The 26,254-nt window shown below is 45.6% G+C and overlaps 1 protein-coding gene across 1 annotated transcript; it reads left to right on the top strand.

The window, feature by feature from the left end:
* Window positions 1-282: 282 nt before the first annotated feature.
* On the top strand, window positions 283-25,191 carry CFAP107 (cilia and flagella associated protein 107). Its single transcript, XM_084787224.1, has 4 exons — window positions 283-573; window positions 17,898-18,011; window positions 23,453-23,630; window positions 24,775-25,191. Exons 1-4 carry the CDS (start codon window positions 463-465, stop codon window positions 24,954-24,956), a joined length of 585 nt encoding a protein of 194 aa, XP_084643350.1. The 5' UTR covers window positions 283-462; the 3' UTR covers window positions 24,957-25,191.
* Window positions 25,192-26,254: the final 1,063 nt, after the last annotated feature.

The raw sequence follows: 26,254 nt of genomic DNA, 5'->3' as shown, positions 1-26,254 counted from the left end.
TATTAGAATTCAGCTCACCTTCAAGAAAGAGTCCAACTCACTCTTGGACTCATACCAAGTCCAAACCCCAGCCAAGGTCGTGGCCCTCTTGACATGACAATGAAGACACCCAGCCTTTTCACTGCTGCTCTGTTGGTGGTGTTTCTTCAGTCTGGCTTGTTTGCGTGGGGCCAGCTTTGCTCCTCCAGAGTCAACTGTTTCCTGGTGAAGAGTAACCATGGCTGGAGTCTGTCACCATGGAGACAGTCAACAGAAGAGAATCCAGGATCATATCACTCTCCCTGGAGGAAAGGGAGCTAGCTCTCTAGGCTTTAAGTTTTCTGAGCTTGAAAGAGCGCCATCTACTACCCTACTACTCTGGAGGGGCAGAGGAGGAGATGAACAATGTACCACCCCCTTAATGCCCTTCCCCCTCTCCCCTGAATCTGCCAAGCCAAAGGGACGCGGGGGCAGATACTTACCATGTTTGTGACTGCAGCGGTTCCTCAGGCATTTTCTACTCCAGGATGGCAGATTGAAAAGAAGTATTCAATGAAAGTGCTCATTGGAAACTGGGTTGAAGAAAGGAGGAAGGTAAGAAGGAAGAGCCAGTGTGTGTGTGTATGGGGCAGTGGCCGGTGGGGGGGGGGATGCTCAGAGAGAGAAGGAGTGAAGTCATTGCTATTCTCAGATGTGAGCAGCTCATGGCTGAGTCTTAAGAGCATGGCGTTAGGTAGGCTTGTTGAGCTCTACAATGGAAAGATGCAATCAAGCAATAATTAAAGTCCCTCCTTATGCCTTAAAGACGCCATAGGAGGAATATTAATACAGTTGTACCTCTAGCACTGTTGTCCTTGCACTATTTCAAGGTATGAGTATATTTTCAAATTACTTTGTACTTGTTTTTTTTAAAAAGATTTATTTATTTATTATTATATATACAGTACCTTGTCTGCACGTACACCTGCAGGCCAGAAGAGGGCATCAGATCACATTATAGGTGGTGGGAAACCACCATGTGGTTGCTGGGAACTGAACTCAGGACCTCTGGAAGAACAGTCAGTGCTCTTAACCTCTGAGCCATCTCGCCAGCCCTGTACTTTTCATTTTTATTTTATGTTTAGTTGTTTATTTATTTTTTGAGATAGAGTGTGTCTACATACCCCTCCCTGGTTGGCCTTGAACTCACAGAGATCCGCCTGCTTTTGCCTCGTGAATGCTTGGATTAAAGGCATGTGCCAACATTTTTGCACTCCTTTAATTTTTTTTATTTTTACTGGGCTGGAGACATGGCTCAGTGGGTAAGAGCATTTACTGTCCTTGCAGGGGCCTGGAGTTTGGTCCCCAGCCCCTTATAGCATCTCACACACAACTCCAAGGGATCCAACGTCCTCTTCTGGCTTCCTCGTGGTGTATAAACGTGGTGTGCTTAAATACACATAGGCAAACACTCACACGCATCAAAAATTTTTAAACGCATAAATCTTTGAAAACAATAATTTTTGTTTGCATGTGTGCGTGCACACACACTAGAAAGAAGATGGCTGCAGAAGCCATAAGAGGGAGTCATATCCATTGGAATTAGAGCTACAGGAAGTTATGAACAGCCCCGTGTGGACAATGGGAGCCAGCCTCAGTCCTCCGCAGCAAGAGCATTAAGCACTCTTAACCCCAGAACCATCCCTCATAGTACCTACAGAAGCAGGCCCAGCACTCCCTGCAGTGACATCAAGGAATCCGCTGCTGCTCACCGCATTGGTTCCACGGGCCCGTCCTACCCGTGCTCAGTGTGAACTCTCAAAACAGAACAGGCCCTTGGTGTTCCTTCCCCTGAATGGGCCACTTGGGCCACTGAGTCTCTTCCTTTGTGGCCAGCAAGAACGGACTACTTTGAGTTTTACGAAGAAGGGGCGTGGGCTGTTCAGTTGGTACAGTGCTTGCCTAGCACCCAGGATTCAGATGGCAGAATTGCATGAACTAGGTGAGGTGTTGCACATCTGTAATCCAGAGGCCTCAGCACTTGGCAGATAGTGGCATAAGGATCTATATTTTAAGGTCATCCTTGGTAACAAATTGAGTACAAGGCCAGCCTGACTCTGTGTGTGTGTGTGTGTGTGTGTGTGTGTGTGTGTGTGTGTGTGTGCGTGTGCGTGTGTGTGTGTGTGTGAATACATATATACATATATGCATATATAAATATATACAAATGGGGCAGGCTACAGTCTAATGTTGCAGACAACTTTAGTTTAGTTTCAGTGTATTTTTTACACTTGAATGTAACAAAGAGAGTGTTGGCTGTTTGAGTTCACAAAAACATGTAAATAAATGCACCAGCTAGCACATACTAAATATTAACAAAACAGCCCTTTCCCAGAACTTTCTCAGGACCTACCAATTTAAATACGAGATCCTGGAATTACTATAGATTATATTTTGGAAAGCATAAAAGCAAGGCAGAAGGCCATATCCAGATTTGGGATACAGCGAGGAAGGCACTCAGTGAATATTTTCACCACACTGGGTTCTATAGCTATGATCTGACATCCAACAAGAATAAACGTGTCTTATAAACTAAACGCAAACATCTGTCACAAGAGGCATAAAATCCCATCTGAGGACAATCCAGGCAGCAGAGTGAACTAGGGCAAAAAGGCCTCCTGGAGGCTTTCTTGAAGTTCCCCCCAAGGCACTGGAAACTGCACGTCATTCTTTTGACTGTGCTCCATCACTTTGGACACCTAGAAAAGATTGTTTCCATGGAGAACATTAATCATCACCAAACAAGGCATCAACTTCAACTGTGCTTGACAGATATGAGGAAGAGAAGCACCAAGGGGGTCGGGGAAAATGACCAGAGTAGAAATCCGTAATGGTTCTTGTAGGAGAAAGCTGCCAAGGGACTCCAGTCTGTAAACAACCAGTTATGAGACCTCTAGGAGAAAGCTGCAAGGGAATCTGGACTATAAATGTCTCAAAAGAAGAGAAGGCCAAAGTGGTGCACACTGTTAATCCCAGCACTTGGAGGCCGGAGACAAATCCTTATGAGCTGAAACCTGGTGAACATACCAAGGTCCAGGGCAGCCAAGGCTACATAGTAAGACTTTGGGGAGGCAGAAGCAGGATTATTGTGAGTTCGAGGCCAGCCTGGTCTAAAAAGCGAGTCCAGGACAGCCAAGGCTACACAGAGAAACCCTGTCTCGAAAAAAACAAAAAACAAAAAACCAAAAAGTTTGAGACTTGATTCAGCCTTCATGATGGTTGGCTCTGAGGACCAGCTAGTTTAAAAAGTCTCCCCCTTTCATATATCTGCTCAACAAAGAGTGAGAGGGTTGGTATTTTTAATTTTTAATATTTTTAGCAATAAATTACTAGACATACAAAGAGAAAGGAAAGCATGCCAAGGGAGCAAACAAAGTAGCATGGTCTCTCTAAATAAGCGAAGAACATTACCGTGCATGGAGGTAACCTTTACTTCCAGCACTTGGAAGATAGAGGCAGTCAGACCTGTGTACATTAGTGCAGTCTGGTCTACATAGTGAGACCTTGTCCTCCCCCTCCCCCAAAAAAAAATAATTGCTGAAAATATCACAGCTTGAGGAAAGACAGGTGTCAGGGACCACGCAGGAGGGACAGCAAAACAGCTTTAGAACTCATGGAATGTGACCCACCGGTTAGCGCAACCACAGTGGGTGTGTCTCAGAGTGGCAGAGCCCTGAGGACTGTGTGTCCTGAGGACTTCGTGCTGTTTTGAAACATATCTCTGCTTGTGGCCCTTCTGCTCACCACATCCCTCATAATATGTAAGTTGTATGACAGACAACTCTAAGGGGCTTCTAGCCCCTCCCCCAGGCGGTATCACTGGCACTCACAGCCACCATGCCTGATGCTTTGCTGCTGGCGCAGATTAATGATTCAACCACCGCCCTTTAGAAGAACCTAGAGATGCAGTGTGCTGGCAATAACCACCACCCTTAGAAAGAATTTGGAAAAATAGACTGTTTGGCAAGGTTAGGTAAGGATGGTTTTGCTATGGACTATGATTCAGAAAGTCTTATAGAACAATGTGAAGTTAAGAAAAAGTACACTCAGGCTAGGCATGGTGGGTGGCGCACACCTTTAATCCCAGCACTCAGGAGGCAGAGGCTGGTGGATCGCTGTGAGTTTGAGGACAGCCTGGCCTACAAAGTGAGTCTAGAACAGCCAAGGCTACACAGAGAAACCTCGTCTCAAAAAAAGAAAAAAAGGAAAAAGAAAAGAAAAGAAAAGAAAAAGTACACTCTTCAGCCTAGTGTGGTGGTGCACGCCTTTAATCCCAGAACTTGGGAGACAGAGGCAGGTAGATCACTGTGAGTTCGAGGCCAGCCTGGTCTACAAAAGTTAGTCTAGGACAGCCAAGGATACACAGAGAACTCTGTGTTTTTTTTGGGGGGGGGGAGTACACTCTTAATAGTAAAGCTAGGGACTTTTCAAGGTTTATGAGCAAGAACAATAGCCCAGAATAGCACAGGCTGATGTGACTCTTTCAAACTGGGCTGGAGACTGAGATGATTAATTTTCTTATACCAATTTTTGCCCTCAGCTTCCTGATATGTTTTAATAAAAATTATTAATGAGTAGATGTTCACCTTAAAGATTTAAAGTATAGGACTGGAGAGGTGGCTCAGAGGTTAAGAACACTGACTGTTTGCTCTTCCAGAGGTCCTGAGTTCAATTTCCAGCAACCACATGGTGGTTCACAAGCATCTATAATGTGATCTGATGCCCTCTTTTGGCCTGTAGGTGTACATGCAGGCAGAGGATTGTATATATAATAAATCTTTAGGAAAAAAAAAAAGAAATGACTGACTGTGTTTTATATAAAAGTTTAGGGGCTAGAGAGATGGCTCAGCGGTTAAGAGCACTGCCTGTTCTTCCAAAGGACCTGGGTTCAAGTCCCAGCACCCACATGGCAGCTCACAACTGTCTGTAACTCTAAGATCTGACACCCTCACACCAATGCACATGAACTGAAAAATCAAATTTTAAAAAGTTTAGGTTTATGATTTGGGGGGTTCAAGACATGATTTCTCTGTGTAGCCTTGGCTGTCCTGGACTCACTTTGTAGACCAGGCTGGCCTCTAACTCACAGAGATCCGTCTGCCTCTGCCTCCTGAGTGCTGGGATTAAAGGTGTGTGCCACCACGCCTGATAGGTTGGTGATTCTTTTAAGAATTTTATAAGATTATTTCTTAAGATAATTGATTCTGTCTTTGTTACCACAAATTGTAGCCTGCCAGTAAAAGAAAAATGGCTAGAAATTACCTTGTTTACTCACACTTTGTTAATATACAATATTTTTAGTTATAAATATATATGGGTTCTTGGGAACAATTTGTTTTTCATATTTGTTTCTCACCCATAACACATAAAGCATGTGATCATGTGAGGGTATTGGGGAACATGCTTTTCTTGCATATACTCCTTGTAATTTTTCACCTAAAGAAAAATAGAGAATAATCACATTGTCATTTTTGTGCTTCTGGAAAGATCTTGCTGGGATATATAAGCTGTCAGAGAAATAATAAAAGTGGCTGGAATTCGCTCTTCAGAGTTTGTTCCACCCACCAAATGTTTATATGTGTGTATATGTATGTGTGTAAAGTTAGATTGGAATTTGTTTCCATCCACCCAATATGTGAATGTACGTGTGTGTGTGTGTGTGTGTGTGTGTGTGTGTGTGTGTGTGTAAAGTAAGAGAAGCTTGTAGAAGAAGCTTGTGGGAACATATCTGCTGGAGTCTGTCTTACCCCATCATCAAGTGAAAGTTGGGGGGAGGGGGCTTTTTCTATCTTTTCCTTTCTTTCTTTCTTTCTTTTTTTTTTTAGATGCTTTTCCACCACCTGTGCAAGCCCCCACTTTCCACCACTGGAAGCCCCTGCTAGGAGCCCACAACCAGAGACCCCATTTATCATAATAGGTGGAAGCCCCCATCCGGAAGCCCCCACCATCACTGGCCCACCACTAGTAATTTAATTCTGGCCCCTCCGTAGCCACTATCAGTGGAAAGCCACTGTCGGTAACCATCAGTTCCGTCCTGGAAAGTTACCCTCAGAGAAAAGTCTGTTGGGTGACCATCCAGACTCAGATCTACACCCCACGTCAGTTTACCCTGTGATGTGGAGGCTAGTCTTCGGCAGACGTGGCTTTATGAATCCAAGAAGTTCAAGGAACCCCAAGAGGAATAAATATAGAAAGGGACAGACACATTGAGGTTAGCCATGGCAATCAAACTGTTAGAAACCAAAGACAGGGGGACTCTTAAAAACACGAGAAGCAGCCAGGTGATGGTGGCACATGCTTGTAATCCCAGCACTTGGGAGGCAGAGGCAGGCGGATTGCTGTGAGTTCGAAGCCAGCCTGGTCTACAAAGTGAGTCCAGGACATCCAAGGCTAACACAGAGAAACCCTGTATCAGAAAAAATATATATAAGCATGGGCTGTTGTAGGTAAAAGGTTATTAATATCTACTATTAATCCATATAACTATTACAGTGGTTATTATTTGTCCTGCTATTAATCAATAAAAGACACGTGTACCTGTTTGATTTTTAATATGCCGTACACTCTGGGCCTGGGCTGAAACTACTCCCTTAAGCTATCATTTCTCCCAGCCCCACATGGCATGCCAATTGCTCTAATAATTCATATCTAAGCTACTGCCACTCCCACCCACCATTCCATAAATACTTGCTTATGCTTTCATCTGCGCTGCTTCCAACACCATTCTCAGAGTTAACTCCTCCCAGCCGCGTGGCTCTTTCTTCAGCTAACGCATGGCAAATCTCTCTCCTCCCCCTCCCCCTCCTGGCCTGTACTCCTTATGGTCTCTACCCCGCCCCACCCCCACACACACACACACTCCTCCGGCTCCTCTGACGATTCTTGGTCCTCCAAGCCTGTGAACCTCCGCTCCGCCTACCTCTCTCCTGCCCAACCCAGGTGTAGGCCTCTATTTAGGGGCAAGGTTACACAAACGTCATTTTGGTTACCTGAGGGTTTGTTCTTAGAACAGGAAGAATTTCAAGGGGGTAGGGATGGGGGGGGGCAATCAATTAACATCTGAATGCATGGTGGTTCTGAACACATGTGTGGTCCTGCCCCCACACATGGGCAGGAGAGGTACACCCATGTAGTGACTCACAACCATCTGTCCCTCCAGTTCCAGGGGATCTGGTGCTCTTTTCTGACCTCCAAGGCACCAGCATATGCGTGTGGTACCCAAACATACACGCAGGCAAAACACTCATAAACATGAACTATATAAATCTACAGAAGAAGGAAGAGGAGGAGGGGGAGAGAAGAGGGGGGGAGACAGAGAGATACAGGGAGGGAGGGAGGGAGGGAGGGAGAGGGGAAGAGAGGGAGGGAGGGAGGGAGGGAGGGAGAGGGGAAGAGAGGGAGGGAAGGAGGGTACAACCATAAACAATGACTTGCCAGGTAAAATAACAATAACTTATCAGAGAGTCTATCAGTGGAGGTTTTTTTTTTTCAGAAAAAAAGCTAGAAGCCATGGGGTGATATATTCAAAGTAAAGCAAAAACTAAAAATTGTAAACTAGGGGTTGGAGAGGTGGCTCAGAGGTTAAGAGCACTGGCTGCTCTTCCAAAGGTCCTGACTTCAATTCCCAGCAACCACATGGTGGCTCACAACCATCTATAGTGAGATCTAGTGCTCTCTTTTGACGTGCAGGCAGAATACTGTATCAATAAATTAATAAACAAACAAATAAGCCAGGTATGGTGGCACACGCCTATAATCCCAGCACTCAGGGAGACAGAGGCAGGCAGATCTGAGTGTGAGGCCAGCCTGGTCTACTGTTGTGCCCATTTTGCGAGACCCCGAAAAGACCATCAGGAGATGAAACTGATGCAAGCAGAAGAGGATCTTTATTTCACGGCTCGAGCCATTCTCCGACAGTCACCAACACACTGGTATCCAAAGAGGAGCCCCAAATTCTGAGCTGAGGGCCAATGTGTAGCTTCCTTTCCCTCCCAGCCCACCAAAAGCAGGGGAGTTCCAGCCTGGCAAATACCTATAGGTTGAGATGGGAAAGGGATATTGTGCTTTAAAATGATTGGTTGTGGGAGGGCGCCTAAATCACAAATGGTTCTGGTTCCCCTCCCCCCTCTTCTGTCTGTCTCTTTTCTCTGTCTGTCTGTCTGTCTGTCTGTCTGTCTGTCTGTCTGTCTCCCTCTCTCTCTCTCCTCTGTCTCTCTCTCTCTTCTCTGTCTGTCTGTCTGTCTGTCTCTCTCTCTCTTCTCTGTCTGTCTGTCTGTCTGTCTCTCTCTCTCTCTCTTTCTTTTCTCTGTCTCTCTCTCCCTCCCTCCCTCCCCCTCTCTCCCTCCCTCTCCCTCTCTCTCTCTCTCTCTCTCTCTCTCTCTCTCTCTCTCTCTGGGCCAGTTTCCTAGCAACTTTATCTCCTGTGGGCAGAAAGGAATGCAACAGGACTGGTTGCTGTTTCCTCCCCGCAGCTGGCCTGATTATCTCCTGTAGGCCTATTTCTTAACGTTTGCCCCATGACCTTGAAATCCAGTTTTAGTTCTTCTGGTATCTCACTACAAAGTGAGTCCAGGACAGCTAAGTCTACACAGAGATGCCCTGTCTTGAAAAACCAAAACCAAAACAAAGCCAACTGACCAAAAAACCTGTCAACTAAGGATTCTCTAGCCCACAAAACTGTCCTTCAAAGATGAACAAATAGGGGCTGGAGCAATGACTCAGCGGTTAAGAGCACTGTCTGCTCTTCCAGACGTCCTGAGTTCAATTCTCAGCAACCACATGGCGGTTCATAATCATCTATAATGAGATCTGGTGTCGTTTTCTGGTGTTCAGGCATACATGCAGGCAATGTGAGGATTCTGCTTCACTCTGCCTACCTATGATGTCATTGCTTACCTGCCACAGGGGTGTGGCCCTACCCAGAGCTATATAAAATGGCAAACCCTCCTCATAACACACTCTCCCCCCTTTTCTCTCCCTTTCTCTCTCTTTCTTCTTTCTTCTCTTCTTCTTCTCACTCTTTCTTTCTCTCTCTCTCCCTCTCTCTCTCTCCTCTCTCCTCTTCTCCCTCTCTCTTTCTCTCTACCTCTTCCTCTTCCTCTGTCTCTCTCTGGGGTACCCCTTCCCCCCTCTCCCTTCATGGCCATTTAATAAACTCCTCTATAAGATAATATCTGGCACCTTATTATCTTATTGCCTTATAACATTCTCTTTATATTAAACATAAAAGGCAGAACATTGTATAATAAATCTTTAAAAAAGACGAGGAAACAATAAAGGCATTTTTAGACAAGCAAAAACTGAAGAAGTTTATTAGTTGGAGCTCTGAAGATTTGGAGATCCCACCTTTTTAGGAAATCATTCAAGTCAAAATGAAGGGACATGAGCTGCCTTACATGAAAATAGACAAAGATAAAAACCAGTATTGTTTTAATTTATACACAATTTTAATTTTAATGTATACACAATTCAGAGGAGAAATATATAAAAATTATAGATCTATGCAAATGAACACAGAACTCACACTGATTTCATAAATCAATAAAATAAATCAAACTTGCAAGGCAGCTCAGTGCCTCAAGATGCCTGTCACCAAGCCCAATGACCTGAGTTTGATGCCTGGAGCCCACATGAGTGGAGGGAAAGAATTGGCTCCCACTGGTTGTCCTTTGAGCTCCATATGTGTGTCATGGCATATTCTCACCTCCCAGGCCCCATGCATTTAAATAAATAAAATAAAATAAATAAATAAAAAATAAGTTTTTTAAAACACACATACACTTGTTTTCATCTTAGGAAACCTATTTAATAACCAATTAAATTATGAGATTAAATTTTTAAAATGTTGCTTTCATTTGCTGCAGCAAATCCCAGCCTTGCATAGTCCCATCTGCATAGCTAAATAAGATGTAGTGGGGGCCTGAAGGATAATTGTAGCTGAAGACATGTAGAAGCTTATAGTTTGGGCCGGGCGTGGTAGCGCACACCTTTAATCCCAGCACTTGGGAAGTAGAGGCAGGCCGATTGATGTGAGTTCGAAGCCAGCCTAGTCTACAAAGGGAGTCCAGGACAGCCAGGGCTACACAGGGAAACCCTATCTTGAAAAAGAAGAAGAAGAAGAAGAAGAAGAAGAAGGAGGAGGAGGAGGAGGAGGAGGAGGAGGAGGAGAAGAAGAAGAAGAAGAAGCAGCAGCTTATAGATGTACAATCTTTACATTGTGTGTGCTTCTTTTATTTGTTAAGATTTATTTATTCTGTACACAGCGTTTTGCCTGCAGGTACTCCTGCACACCAGAAGAGGGCACCAGATCTCATTATAGGTGGTTATAAGGCACCATGTGGTTGCTGGGAATTGAGCCCAGGACCCCCAGAAGAGCAGCCAGTGCTCTTAAACCTCTGAACCATCTCTCCAGTCCCTGTGCTACTTCTTATAAACTACAGATTTTTGGCCTCTTAGGGTTATTTGTTTTACACTGGCAGAATGCTGGCGTTGTGGTTAGTTAGGAAACTCAATTACAGATTGCTGTGTGCCCATCAGATAGGTGCCTACATCACTGTTCACTTTAGCAACACAGTTGCTGGTGAGGAGGCAAGTGGGAGGGCAGATCTCAAAGTATGTAGAAGGTAATAGTTAAAGATAAGATAACTTTATTTCGGTACCAGAGATGGAACCCAGGGCCATGAGAATGCTAAGCAAGCACTCTGCCATTGATTTATATTCCCAGAGCTCTGAACTTATAGTTGAAAGTGTTCAGCTGGGTATGGCAACACAGGCCTTTAATCCAGCATTCTGGAGGCAAAAGTAGGTGGATCTCTGAATCTGAGGCCAGCTTGATTTACAGAATGAGTTCCGGGGCAGTCAAGGCTACACAGAAAAACCCTGGCTCAAATGTAACAAAAGTTACATTCATTCACTGATTATTTGTATTAAGAGGCAGCGCCCTTGCCAACACACTGTGGAGGTGGAAGGACAAATTTCAGAAGTCAGTTCTCTTTCTTCCCCCATGTGGTCCCAGTTATCCCAACTCTGGTGATCAGGGGTCAGGGAAAGCACCTTCCCTGGCTGAGCCATCTTGGCTGCCCTGTAATTTGAAAGGTTAGAAAATCCCCTCTTGAATGTAGCTCAGTTTGCCATGGCTCAACAAGAGAAAGTGCTGGCTTGCCATGTGGCATAGCTTACTTTTTGTTATCAGGATAAATGTCATGAACAAAACAGTTCAGGGACATGCCTGACGTGTCGCAATCACAGACAAGTCAGGGCAGGCACTCAAGTAGAAGCAGAAGGCGGAATGTTGGTCACTGGCTTGTTCTCCATGGATTGTCAGGTTATGTGTGTGTGTGTGTGTGTGTGTGTGTGTGTGTGTGTGTGTGTATGTATGTGTGTATATGTATGTATATACACACATATATATATGTGTATGTGTGTATGTATGTATATATATATATACATATACACACCAAGGGCAACCTTTCCAAGGTTGGCATTGCCCACAGTGGCATGCACCGCCCCCTGCCACATCAATTATTCTCAGTTGAAGTTCCCCCTCTACCCCAGTGACTCTCAGTACCCAGTTGACAAAATCTGACCAGCACATCATGCACGACTGATGACCTGAGTTCAGATCTCAGGAATGCACATAAAAGCTGGCAGTGGTGGCAAGTGTGTGGTCCCAGCACCTACAGCAAAGGAGAAAAAAGAGACGCGCATCCTCTGAAGTTTGCAGGCCAGCCCAGGGTGTCCAGTGCAGTGGCCAAAATGAAAGGCCCTCTTCAAACCTGGGGGGAGGGGGGAGGCCAAGAATGGCACCAGACATTGTCCTCTGACTGCCACATACACAGCATGCAAACATGAGACTACACATGTCATGCACCACACTCATGTAAATTACACACGCCATACCTCAGCACACACACGCACACACCATACAAAATACATATATAGCCTGTATATCCTAGACAAACCATACACACTACGTAAACCTTAAAAGCTACACGTCCCTTAAACTTTACACACACCACAAAAACTATGCACACTATGTACAACACACATACCATAATACTATGTACACAACACCATATATATATTAGACATCATATAACACACACACACACACACACACCCCATACATTGCATGCACATACACGCACCGTACTATGCACACCATATACACATGCTGTACACGTTCACAAGCACAAATAAATATTTTTAAAAGAAAAAAATAGACAAAGCTCACAATCCATTAGATAGACTAAGGGGAAAAATTCAAATAATGAAAGTGGGGAATCACTACACTAAAAATTACTTTCTACGATTTATTTGATTTTTATTCCTGTATGTGATATTAGCATGTGCCACGTGTGTGCCGTGCCGTGCAGGCTGGAAGAGAGCATAGGACGCCCTGGAACCGGAGTCATAGTAGATTTTCAGTCCCTGACACGGGTTCTAGAGGCTCCTTTTTCTACCAGAGCAGCAAATGCTCTTACCTACTGAACCATCTCTCCCGCCCCTGGAAAACTGGATAATCTATATGAGATAAACAAATGCCCAGAAACACGCAATCTATCAGACTGAATTTTAAAGAAATAGAAAAACCAGATATATAATTATCAGGAAACTGGACTTGTAATCAAAACCTTTAAGAAAAGCCCAAGACAGAGAACTCACTGGAGAATTTCATCAAATGTGAGAAAAAGAAGAAGAAACAAACAAACTAATAACACCAGGGCCTGGAAAGAAGGCTCAGCAATTAAGAACACTGGTTTAACTCCCAGCATCTCTGTGGTAGAACGCATGGGTCTGTAACTCCAGTCCAAGGAAATGCAATGTCTCCCTCTTCTGGCATCTGTGTGTAATACATGCGCATGGTGACCAGACAAACCTGCAGGCAAAACACCCAGGTGTTCTGTGTGTGTAAAATAAAATAAAATATTTTAATTAATTAAAAAAAGAAGTTGTAACAGCAATTCTCCTCAAATACTCTCAGAATTTTGAAGAAGAGGAACTAAACTTAAAAATTACAGGATCTTGATATCAAGACAATGATGTGAGAAAAAAGAAAACCAATAACCTCCTTTTTTGATACTGTTTTTTGTTTTTTCAAAACAGGGTTTCAGCCGGGCATGGTGGTGCATGCCTTTAATCCCAGCACTTGGGAGGCAGAGGCAGGCGGATTGCTGTGAGTTCGAGGCCAGCCTGGTCTACAAAGCGAGTCCAGGACAGCCAAGGCTAACACAGAGAGACTCTGTCTTGAAAAAAAAAAATCAAAACAGAGTTTCTCTGTGTAGCCGTGGCTGTCCTGGACTCACTTTGTAGACCAGGCTGGTCTCGAACTCACAAAGATACGCCTGCCTCTGCCTCCCAAGTGCTGAGATTAAAGGCGTGTGCCACTGTGCCCATCCAACCTCTTAAGAATAGTGATGAAGTAGGCTGTATAATAACACAAGCCTATAATCCCAGCACTCAGAAGTCTGAGACACAAGGATTACCTAGTTTGGTTTTGTTTTGTTTTTTGATTTCCCACCCCCTTAGGTTTACTTTTTTTAAATTCATTCATATTACAGCTCAATTGTTATCCCATCCCTTGTATCTTCCCATTCCTCCCTCCCTCCCATTTCCCCCTTACTCCCCTCCCCTATGACTGTGACTGAGGGGGACCTCCTCCCCCTGTATATGCTCATAGGGTATCAAGTCTCTTCTTGGTAGCCTGCTATCCTTCCTCTGAGTGCCACCAGGCCTCCCCATCAAGGGGACATGGTCAAATATGGGGCACCGGAATTGCACATCATAATGTTCCACTTGTAGGTTTCTAGGACCCTCTGGATCCTTCTATTTCCCCATTCTCCCATACTTCTCTCACCTAGAGCCCCAAAAGGATATCCTCCCCTCTGTCCCACTTTCCTGGTAGGTGCAGACTTTCATGGGACATGCCCCTTGGGCTAGTGTCTAGTTATAAGTGAGTATATACCATTTGAGTCTCTCTGCTTCTGGGTTAACTCACTCATTATGATCATTTCTAGTTCAATCCATTTGTCCACAAATTTTGGAAATTCCTTGGTTTTAATAGCTGAGTAGTATTCCATAGTGTAAATGTACCACAGTTTCTTTCTTTCTTTCTTTCTTTTTTGGTTTTTTAAGAGAGAGTTTCTCTGTGTAGCCTTGGCTCTCCTGGACCCGCTGTGTAGACCAGGCTGGCCTCAAACTCACAGCGATCTACCTGCCTCTGCCTCCCGAGTGTTGGGATTATAGGCGTGCACCACCACGCCCAGCTGTACCACAGTTTCTTTATCCATTCTTCTGCTGAGAGACACTTAGGCTGTTTCCATGTTCTGGTTATTGTGAAAAGGCCACTATGAACATGGTTGAGCATATGTACCTGTTGTGTGCTGGTACATCTTCTGGGTATATTCCAAGGAGTGGAATAGCTGGGTCTTGAGGAAGCCCTATTCCCAGTTTTCTGATATAGAACCAGATAGATTTCCAAAGTAGTTGTACAAGTTTGCATTCCCACCAGCAATGAAGGAGTGTTCCTCTTTCTCCACATCCTCACCAGCATGTGGTGTCACTTGAATTTTTTTATTGAAAAATAAAATCATTCGTATTACATCTCAATTGCTATCCCATCCCGTACATCCTCCCATTCCTCCCTTCCTCCCGCTTTCACCTTATTCCCCTTCCCTATGACTGTGACTGAGGGGGACCTCCTCTCCCTGAAGATGATGCTAGGGTATCAAGTCTCTTCTTGGTAGTCTGCTGTCCTCCCTCTGAGTGCCATCGGGCCTCCCCATCAAGGGGGCATGGCCAAATATGGGGCACCAGAGTTCGTGTGAAAGTCAGTCCCCACTCTCCACTTAACTATGGAGAATGTTCTGTCCCTTGGCTGGATCTGGGTAGGGGTTTGATGATGACAGCACGTATTGCCCTTGGTTGGTGCCTTAGCAGAACCCCTGGTGCCAGATCCGCCCATCATAGTGTTCTTCTTGTAGGTTTCTAGGACCCTCTGGGTCCTTTTATTTCCCCATCTCCTATATTTCTCTCACCTAGAGTCCCAATAGGATGTGCTCACCTCTATCCCACTTTCCTGGTAAGTGAAGGCTTTCATGGGACATGTCTCTTGGCCTAGTGTCCAGTTATAAGTGAGTATATACCATTTGAGTCTCTCTGCTTCTGGGTTAACTCACTCATTATGATCATTTCTAGTTCAATCCATTTGTCCACAAATTTTGGGAATTCCTTGTTTTTAATAGCTGAGTAGTATTCCATAGTGTAAATGTACCACAGTTTCTTTATCCATTCTTCTACTGAAGCACACTTAGGCTGTTTCCATGCTCTGGCTATTATGAATAAGGCTGCTATGAACATGGTTGAGCATATGTCCCTGCTGTATGCTGGAGCATCTTCTGGGTATATTCCAAGGAGTGGAATAGCTGGGTCTTCAGGAAGCCCTATTCCCAGTTTTCTGAGATAGCGCCAGTCAGATTTCTAAAGTGGCTGCCCTAGTCTGCATTCCCACCAGCAATGAAGGAGTGTTCCTCTTTCTCCACATCCTCGCCAGCATGTAGTGTCACTTGAACTTTTGATCTTAGCCATTCTGATGGGTGTAAGATGGAATCTCAGAGTTGTTTTGATTTGCATTTCTCTGATGACTAAAGACGTCGAGCATTTCTTTAAGTGTTTCTCAGCCATTTGATATTCCTCTGTTGAGAATTCTGTTTAATTCTTAGCCCCATTTCTCAATTGGATTATTTGGTTTGGTGGCATTTAATTTCTTGAGTTCTTTATAAAGTTTGGATATTAGACCTTTGTCAGATGCAGGGTTGGTGAAGATCTTTTCCCAGTCTGTAGGCTGTCGCTTTGTTCTGTTGACAGTATCTCCTGTCTTACAGAAGCTTCTCAGCCTCATGAGGTCCCATTTATTAATTGTTGACCTTAAAGCCTGGGCTGTTGGTGTTCTGTTCAGGAAGTTGTCTCCTGTACCAATGTGTTCCAGGCTCTTCCCCACTTTTTCTTCTAACATTTAGTGTCTCTGGTTTTATGTTGCAGTCTTTAATCCACTTGGACTTGAGTTTTGTGCATGGTGACAAATAAGGGTCCAAATGCATTTTTCTACATGTAGACATCCAGTTAGACCAGCATCATTTGTTGAATAAGCTATCCTTTTTCCATTGAATAGATTTGGCTTCTTTGTCAAAAATCAAGTGACCATATGTGTGTGGATTCATTTCTGGGTCTTCAATTCGATTCTATTGATCAACCAGCCTATTGCTATGCCAGTACCATGCTGTTTTAATTACTGTTGCCCTATAGTACAGCTCGAGATCGGGTATAGAGATTCCTCCGGAGGATCTTTTATTGTACAGGATTGTTTTAGCTATTCTGGGATTTTGTTTCTCCATATGAAGTTGAGAATTGATCTTTCAATGTCTTTAAAATATTGTGTAGGTATTTTGATAGGAATTGCATTGAATCTGTAGATTGCTTTTGGCAATGTGTCCATTTTTACTATGTTAATTCTCCCGATCAACGAACAAGGGAGATCCCTCCATCTTCTGGTATCATTTTCAATCTCTTTCTTCAGAGATTTAAAGGTTTTTTTCAAACAAGTCTTTCACTTGCTTGGGTAGAGTTACTCCTAAATATTTTATATTGCTTGTAGCTATCGTGAAGGGTGTAGTTTTCCTAATTTCTTCCTCTGCATGTTTGTTATCTGTATATGGGAAGGTTACTGACTTTTTTGAGTTAATTTTGTATCCAGCCAATTTGCTGAAGGTGTTTATCAGCTGTAGTAGTTCTCTGGTAGAACTTTGGGGTTCACTTATATGTACTATCATATCATCTGCAAATAGGCATAGTTTGACTTCCTCTTTTCCCATTTGGATCCCCTTGATTTCCCTTTGTTGTCTTATTGCTCTAGCTAGAACTTCAAGAACTATATTGAAGAGATATGGAGAAAGTGGGCAGCCTTGTCTGGTCCCCGATTTTAGAGGAATTTCCTTGAGTAAGGGATTACCAGTTTAAGAGAAACTTGAGTTACTGTATCAAAAGTAAAATGACAAGAGCTAAGGATGTAGCTCAGTGGTTGGAACCCCATATAACCTTTTTTTCTCTCTCTCTCTCTTTTATTTTCTTTGTTTTCTGGTTTTTTTGAGACAGGGTTTCTCTGTGTAGCACTGGCTGTCCTGGACTCACTTTTTAGACCAGGCTGGCCTTGAACTCATAGCGATCACCTGCCTCTGCTTCCCCGAGTGCTGGGATTAAAGGCGTGTACCACCACTGCCCGACTCTATATAACTTTTCTAACACTTAACCCAGTACGTAGGGGGCTGGGGGAGGAGGATTCTGAGTTTGGGGCTTGCCTGGGTTATATAGTGAGACCTTATCTCAGAAGAAAAAAGAAAGGTAGGAAAGGTGAAAAAAAGGAAAGAAAGAAAGGAGGGAAAGGAACAGGAAGAGAATGGAATGTGGGGCCCTCTTCTGGCCTGCAGGTGTACACGCAGGCAGAGCACTGTATACGTAATAATAAATAAATAAATAGTAAATAAACTTTAGCAAAATAAAAATAGAAAGAAAGAAAGAGGACAAGCCCAGCATGGTAGTGCACACCTTTAATCCCAGCACTTGGGAGGCAGAGGCAGGAGGATCTCTGTGAGTTCAAGGCCAGCCAAGGCTGCACAGAGAAACCCTGTCTCAAAAAAACCAAAAAGAAAGAAAGAGGACAAAAGAGTGTGAGTCTGGAGCAGGCCTTAGCACACGCCCCTTTCTACGTTATTTGGTGTCCTGGGTTTTTATTCACTGTCCCCCGCCCCCCCAGGCTTCAGATAGCTGCTGGGGGACACAGACCGGGTGTGAGAGGCATGTTCTCATGAGTCTGTGTTCTTTTCCAGTTCACCAAAGCCACCGACCACACGCCCCAGTGCATTCACAGGAAGGAGTATGTTCCCTTCCCAGGCCACAGACCAGACCAGATTTCCAGGTGGTACGGAAAAAGGAGAGTGGAGGTAAGCAACAGCTGTGTTAGCAGGTGGGGGTGTTCCAGAGGCCATGGGATCCTAGCGCTTCCGGGTACAGCAGGGAGGGTCACCTCCCATCCCACCCCACCCCACGTGAGTCCCTCTGGCTTGCGCTGGGGACAGCAAGCTTGTCACCATTCATCTGTAGGCCGTGGTCGCGCTCTGTGCCACCATGCTGGGAATGCCCGAGCGAGAACGCTGAGTGTCTTGCTTTGCCAGCCTGTTGTCTCCCCACCCGGTCTGCCCTAGACACCCTACCTGTCTAAACTCGGCGGGGGGGGGGGGTGGTGGCAGGAAGAAGAGGGGTGAGGTTTGCGAGAATCTGAGCATCTTCCTGTGAAGAGGAACTCAGGAGACCAGCTACTCTGATTCCAAAAGTAGGAAACCAAGTCTCCCAAATTGTGTGGCTCGATGGTACTGGAGCAAGCAGGTGGCTTTTCTGTAAATCAGACAATGCGTGTGTGTCTCCTTTTTCCTTTTAACGTTAAAAATAGGGCTGGAGAGATGGCTCAGAGGTTAAGAGCACTGACTGCTCCTCAAAAGGTCATGAGTTCAATTCCCAGCAACCACATGGTGCCTCACAACCATCTATAATGAGATTTGGATACATAATAAATAAATAAATCTTTAAACTTCAAAATAAAAATATGTGTTCACCTGCTATGGGGAGATACCCCTGTCTGTGTGCATGTGGGGAGGTCACAAGACGATCTCCATGAATCGGCTCTCCCTTTCCACCACATGGGACCCGAGGACCAACCCCAGGCAAGCGGCTTTACCAGCTGAGCCATCTCTCCAGTCTTGAGCCATGATGTGAACAATCTGATTTCATCCTGAACTGAATTTCTTAACTTTAGTATGAACTGAGGTTCCTGGGTTGGGGTGGGGGGGTGGGGGGGTGGGGGGAGTGGAGGGGTGGGAGGGGCGGGCACACCTATGTTAAAGGTCCTATAAGCCTGATTGACTGATCTGAACTTTCTTATTGGAAACGAGTTGGAATGTTACTGGTATGGAGCCAAATAAGTTAGGGCTATCGTTAGTCCTTTTAGAAGCCGTTCATTGCCGATGTGTCTGCCCTAGCTAGCGTCCCTGGAGCTACCTGGAAAACGTTTTGAAACGCTTAGCTTAGCTTCCGCCTACCAAAGCTGAGGATGCCATCAGATAGCAGTTAAGACCTGTAGCAGAGATTTCTCCATTTTCTTATAACCCACCTACCTGATGTTCCATCTGATGAGGTTGGGAGATGCTTTGTTTTATAACTTTTTAAAAAGATGTATTTATTTTATCTATTGCATATAAGTGCTTTATCTGCAGAAGAGGGTATCAGATTACATTATAGATGGCTGTGAGCCACCATGTGGTTGCTGGGAATTGAACTCAGGACCTCTGGAAGAGCAGGCGGCGCTCTTAACCACTGAGCCATTTCTGCAGCCCTGTAACTTTGTTTTGTTTTGTACGTATCAAAAAACAAAAACAAAACAAAACAAAACAAAAAAACAAAACAAAACTTTTAAGAGTCTAGGTGTGGTGGTGCACATCTTTATTTTTTTTTTAAATATTTTATTTTTAATTTATGTGCATTGGTGTGAGGGTGTCAGATCTTAGAGTTACAGACAGTTATGAGCTGCCATGTAGGTGCTGGGAATTGAACCTGGGTCCTTTGGAAGAGCAGGCAGTGAGTGCTCTTAACCACTGAGCCATCTCTCAGCCGTTAAAGGCTAGGCTCACAACCATAAATATAAGGGTGCACATCTTTAATCCTAGTATTCTGGAGGCAGAGACAGGTGATTATAGGACAGTATGACCTACATAGGGAGTTCCAGACCAGCCGGGGGCTACACAGTGGGACCTGGTCCCCCAAAATAAAAACAAACACAAACCCTAAGAAAACAAACCAAAACCTTTATGAGGACCAGCCGGCGAGATGGCTCATTGGGCAAATGGCCCGTATCACTAAGCCTAACAATCTGACTTTGACCCCTGGAATGCTCTTTGGTGAAAGGTACTGGTTTCTTCAGGTTGTTCTCTGATCCCTACATGTACCTGCACGCACATAAGAAGATATTTAGCTTTTTTCACATAAATGCAAAAAATTTAAAAATATGGGTTCTTAAAAATAAATCATGAAGCTGGGTGTGGTGGTGCATGCCTTTAATCCCAGCACTCCAGAGACAGGCAGGCAGATCTCTGTGAGTTTGAGGCCAGCCTTGTCTCCAGGACAGCCAAAGCTACACAGAGAAACCTTGTCTCAAAATACACACACACACACACACACACACACACACACACACACACACACAAACACACACACACACTATTCTTGGCAATCTGAATTTGTACTCCCAAGCCCTGGCCACTTATATTTAGTTCAAGAATAAACTATCTTATATTTCCTTTGAGCTGAGAGCTGGCATTTGCACTGACACTGCCAAAGACAACTGTCCTCTGCCTTTCGGAAAATCACATCATGATAAATGGTATTCGGCTGTCTATTGGTACCCCTGGGATACACACAGTAGCATATATAGACTACTCTGACATCTCCAGACTGTGCACACATCTCCAGTCCACACTGAGATCCCTAGCTGTGTTGGCATCCCCAGGTAGGGCTTGCTGATACTCTTGGCTTCTTGACTTTCACCACTACTTTGTGCAAGGAAGGCACAAAGGTACTTTAACTGAAGAAGTCAGAATCAGAGCCCACAGGCTGGGGCTCCCAGTCCCCAGCCACCCTTAGCCCTGGTCTTACATATCAGATCCTTATACTGTAACATCTTAACCTGTGGCTACAATTAAGTGTAGAGCATTAGGTAACCTTTTAAAGAGACCTTTGCGCCGGGCGTGGTGGCGCACGCCTTTAATCCCAGCACTCGGGAGGCAGAGGCAGGCGGATCACTGTGAGTTCGAGGCCAGCCTGGTCTACAAAGAGAGTCCAGGACAGCCAAGGCTACACAGAGAGACCCTGTCTCGCAAAAACCAAAAAAATAAAAAATAAAAAAAAATAAAGAGACCTTTGCACTCCTTATAAAGCCTGACCCTGGGCTGGAGAGATGGCTCAGAGGTTAAGAGCACTGGCTGCCCTTCCAAAGGTCCTGAGTTCAATTCCCAGCAACCACATGGTAGCTCATAACCATCTGTAATGAGATCTGGTGCCCTCTGTACATGCAGACAGGACACTGTATACATAATAAATAAAATAAAAAAAAATAATATTTAAAAGAGAAAAAGCCTGACCCCAAGTCATGGTTTAATAGGGCTAAAGTTAATAAATCCCAAGGGTGGGGGAGATGGCTCAGTAGTGAGGAGCCCTTGCTGCTCTTGCTGAGGGCTGGAGTTTGGTTCCCAGTGTCCACATCTGTTCCTAGCACAGCCCTCCACAGCCCTCGGTAACTCCCGCCGCAGGTGGGGATAATTGACCCCCTCTTCTGGATAGCTTGAGCAGCCTCCTCCTCCCCACCCTCAACACACAAATGCATATAAATAAAAATAAGATCAATATTTAGTAAACAGTTCCCCTAGAGCCTGGGGGTTGGTGGCGCACACCCTTGATCCCAGCACTCAGGAGGCAGAGGCAGGCAGATGTCTGAGTTCGAGGCCAGCCTGGTCTTCAGAGTGAGTAGCAAGATAGCCAGGGCTGTTACACAGAGAAACCTTCTCTTTTGTTTGTTTGTTTTTGTTTTTTAAATGAAATCATTCATATTACATCTCATTTGCTATCCCATCCCCTGCATCCTCCCATTCCTCCCTCCCTCCCGCTTTCACCCCATTCCCCTTCCCTATGACTGTGACTGAGGGGGACCTCCTCCCCCTGAATATGATCCTAGGGTAGAGAAACCTTCTCTTGGAAAAGTCTCCCAACACCCTACACACACATACACACACACACACACACACACACACACATACACACACACACACATCCCTTCCCCAGTATTATTTATGCTCCTACGGGTTCACCACACGCCATCCCTCTCTGAAATTAATAGGCTGTTCCTGGCAGGTGCTCTGTTACCTCGTGCGGCCATATGTGGCATTGCACACCCCCTCCTTATGAGAACCAGGGGCATCTAAGACAATGGTTTGCCACTGTATCATTTTTGAGACAGCAGGGCCACATTCAGAACCAAAAGAAATACCAATAAAATCCCCCACTAGCCCTTCTCCTGTAGTTCTGCCACCAAGGAATATCTCCAGCTCACGGGCTAGATCATAGGAACTATGCGTTGGACCCCAGCCCAACCCCTTCACATCTCTCTCTCTCTCTCTCTCTCTCTCTCTCTCCCTCCCTCCCTCCCTCCCTCCCTCTCTCTCTCTCTCTCTCTGGCATTGTGCTCTGACGCTCTGACTTCTTTACAGAACAACCTTTTGTACTCTGGGGCACAAGATGTCAAGAGCCCAAGGCAAACAGACTGCCCCTCCATCAGTCCAACTCCTTAGGATTCCCTTCCAAGCCAGGAGGATTTCCTTAGGAAAACCCGGTTTCAGGCAGTCTAGATGGAGAAAAACACAGTCTTCTCCTTCTGGGTACATAACTCCTCACCAAAGAAAGGGCTCCTTGACAGGCATGATGGCACATGTCTTTATTCCCAGTACCTGGGAGGCAGAGGTAGGCGGATCTCTATGAGTTCGAGGCCAGCCTGGTCTACAAAGTGAGTCCAGGACAGCCAAAGCTACACAGAGAAACCCTGTCTCAAAGAAAGAAAGAAAGAAAGAAAGAAACGAACAAAACAAAAAATAGGGCTCCTTGATTTGAAGCTGAGGAAAGGCATAAATCCTTCCTGGGGAAAGGCAAGTTGCAGAGGCTTCTCTGGTTCTTCCAACAGTAACTGAAGGAAATATGAAGTCCAAACGCCTCTTGAGTTGGAAACAGGCAGCTGGGGGGTGGGGGGACGGGGCAAAGCAAGATTGAACCAAATGATGTAATCAGATCCCAAAACTGCACCCTGAGAGGCCCTGACAGAGCATCCTGACTTTATTTTTTTTTAATATTTATTATTTATTTGTTTGTTTGTTTGTTTATTACATATGCACACCAGAAGAGGGCACCAGATGCCATTACAGATGGCTGTGAGCCACCATGTGGTTGCTGGGAATTGAACTCAGGACCTCTGGAAGACCAGCCAGTGCTCTTAATCTCTGAGCCAACCCTCCAGCCCCATCCTGACTTTAATTTTCATTTACTAGGGTGTAGCTCACCCTGGGGATGAGAAACGAAAGCATCTAGCTGGGGGAGTTTGTAGCTGAAGGAGGAATGTGTCCCGGCGGGATGGACAGTCCTAAGGCCCTTGGAAGACTCTGGTGACCAGTGGAGGTTTCTTTTCCACTGGTGTGTCAGCTCCTTGACAGGTGATGACTGTCCCCCATCCTGGGCTGGAGAGGAGGACACTGTGCTCCGATGGCTGACGTGGTCACTGCGTGTGTCGTTCCAGGGTCTCCCGTACAAGCACCTGATCACCCACCATCAGGAGCCTTCGCATCGCTATCTGATCAGCACCTATGATGACCACTACAATCGGCATAATTATAACCCAGGCATGCCTACTGTGCGGTCCTGGAGCAGACAGAAGTTGCTGTGGCTGCCAGAGAAGTCTGACTTTCCCCTTCTTGGTACTTTTATGATTGGAGTTTCCCCACCCCCCACCCCTCAATGTTTGGTCAATAAGGGGACCACAAATGCACAGGGCTGAGGTGTGCTCCCATCCCAGACAGAGACCTACACAAGCAGTGGGGGCTGAGGTCACAGGAAATGAGCCCTGTTTGTTGCGCAGGGCTGCACCTGCCCTTCTTCCAATACGTTTGTATGGCAGCCTCACCTATACACCATGGGGCTTATTTGCCAGGACCAAAGATGGCTAGAAGCAACTTACACTCTACTCCTCTGCCAGGCCTTCCCATTATGCACAGTAATTGAATCTTCCTTGGGGTATCTGGAGGACAGAGTGGCCACAAGTATACAACATTTTTGCCTTCAGGGAGTTGATGATCCAAGAAAGAGACAGACTTATTAATAAAGAAGATAATGTTGAGGGGTTCGGTGGCGCATGCCTGTAATCTCAGCACTCAGGGAGGCAGAGGCAGGCAGATCTCTGCAAGTTCAAGGCCAGCCTGGTCAACAGAGTGAGTCCTGGACAGCCAGGGCTACACAGAGAAACCCTGTCTTGGGCTGGAGAGATGGCTCAGTGGTTAAGGGCATTGTCTGCTCTTCCAGAGGTTCTGAGTTCAATTCCCAACAACCACATGGTGGCTCACTGCCATCTATAATGAGATCTGGTGCCCTCTTCTGGCCTGGAGGCCTAATGCACGCAGAGGAAAGGAAAGAAAGAAAGAAAGAAAGAAAGAAAGAGAAAAAGGTAATATCGAGTAAACAAGGTAGGAGTGTGTACTACACAAAAAAGTAAGCAACCTGGAGAGCATGACAGGAGTGAGAGACAATTGTGCCTCCTATTTGCTGGTCCTTGTGCCTCACCTCCAGCAGCTCCCAAAGGTGTCTGCATTAGTTCCACACGCCATGGTAGGCAACTGCTGTGCCACTCCAGATCAGATGATATTGTTGCTCTGATGGGTGACGTGACAACGATGTGTGTGTTCTATGTAGGCCAGGCTGGCCTCACACTCACACAGATCTGCCTGCCTCTGCCTCCCAGGTGTTAGTACTGAAGGCGAGCGCCACCACCAGTGCCCACCTGCCTCCTGCTGAGTGTTTGTTCTCATGACCAAGCCCCGTGTCACCCAAACCTGGTTTCTCTTGCAGCTCCCCCCACAAACTATGGACTGTTTGAGCAACTGAAGCAAAAATGGCTGGCCCCCAAGACTGGCCTGAAGGGGAGCATTTATACTACGTCCTACCCGAGGCTGCCGGTGTGCGCCATGTCCAGGAGGGAGCATGCCATCCTGGTCCCTCTCCCTCGACTGCTTCCCATCCCACACTTCTGAGGAACTACCACTCCACTTCCAGTCTGGCCAGACCCAGCAGAGTCCCACAGCCTCACCGGACTTGTCAGATAGCAAGCATCTGCGAATATACCCCAAGAATTAATTATGGACCACTTTTGGGAGGAGGGGGGCAACCTCTTGGAATCATGATCTATATTTTACGGTACCTTCTCTCTAAACACATAGATTGGTTTTGTTCCCCACCCACCCACCCACCCATAATTAAAGCTTCTTTCCATGACTGCAAAGCCACGTGTGTACAGAAGACAAGTAGACACAATAGGAGAAAAACAGAAGGGTCTTAAGTGCATTACGATGGTTGCTGTGATGTGACAGACACTATCTTAAGGGAGGAAGGGTGTGTCCTGGCTCATGGTTCTGAGGGTCCAGCCCAGCATGCTGGGGAAAGCATGGTGACAGAAGCAGGAGGCAGCTGCTCCCCTGCATGCCATGTGAGAGTTGGATTTCCTAGCGCACTTCTCCCTTTTATTTGTCTCAGAATCCCAGAATGGTGCCACCTACTGTTAACTCAAGCTAGACAATCACCCACAGGCTTGCTCAAGGCTGTCTCTTAGGTGAGTCTAGAGTTGTCAGTATTCACACCACTGCAAAGCCCTTTATAATTGGTTTGCTTGTTTGTTTGTTTGTTTGTTTACAGCTATGCATGTGTGTACATTCCTAAGTGTGGAGATCAGAGGGCAGCTTGTATGAACAGATTCTCTGCTTCTACCATGTCCATTGTGGGCCTGAACACAGACCATCAGGCTCGGCAGCAAGCGCCCTCAGCATCAGTCCCCATCACAAGTCCTTTAGTTTGACTTTCCAGATTCTACAGAAGGGGAAACTGAGGTACAGAGAGGCCACAGACTCCCTCAGATTTTTACCGGTTGGTATGTATTTACAAGGAATGTCCGGACCAAGGGGGAGAAACAGATTTGGCTCTGAGACCCATAAGCCAACTGCAGAGACTAGGGAGGAGAAGAAGTGTCCGAAGAGCAGGTGGCAAGGAAGGCATCCATCTCACTGGTGTTGCTGAGGCTATGGAATAGGTGTGCTGACACAAAGGGAAAGACATTGGGCATTGTCCTCTGCTCCGGCTTCTCAGGTCTGTGGGGCTCTGGGGAGGAGAGGGCTTTAAGAAGGTTAGAATGAACAGAGGCAGGTAGATCGCTGTGAGTTCGAGGCCAGCCTGGTCTACAAAGCGAGTCCAGGACAGCTAAGGCTACACAGAGAAACCCTGTCTCAAAAAACCAAAAAAGAAAAAAAAAAAAAAGGTTGGAACAAGTAGATGCCCTGAG

The sequence above is a fragment of the Acomys minous genome (assembly GCF_964271855.1).
Source record: "Acomys minous genome assembly, chromosome: 6".
NCBI classification, from domain to species: domain Eukaryota; kingdom Metazoa; phylum Chordata; class Mammalia; order Rodentia; family Muridae; genus Acomys; species Acomys minous.
This window is presented reverse-complemented; position numbering and strand designations above follow the sequence as displayed.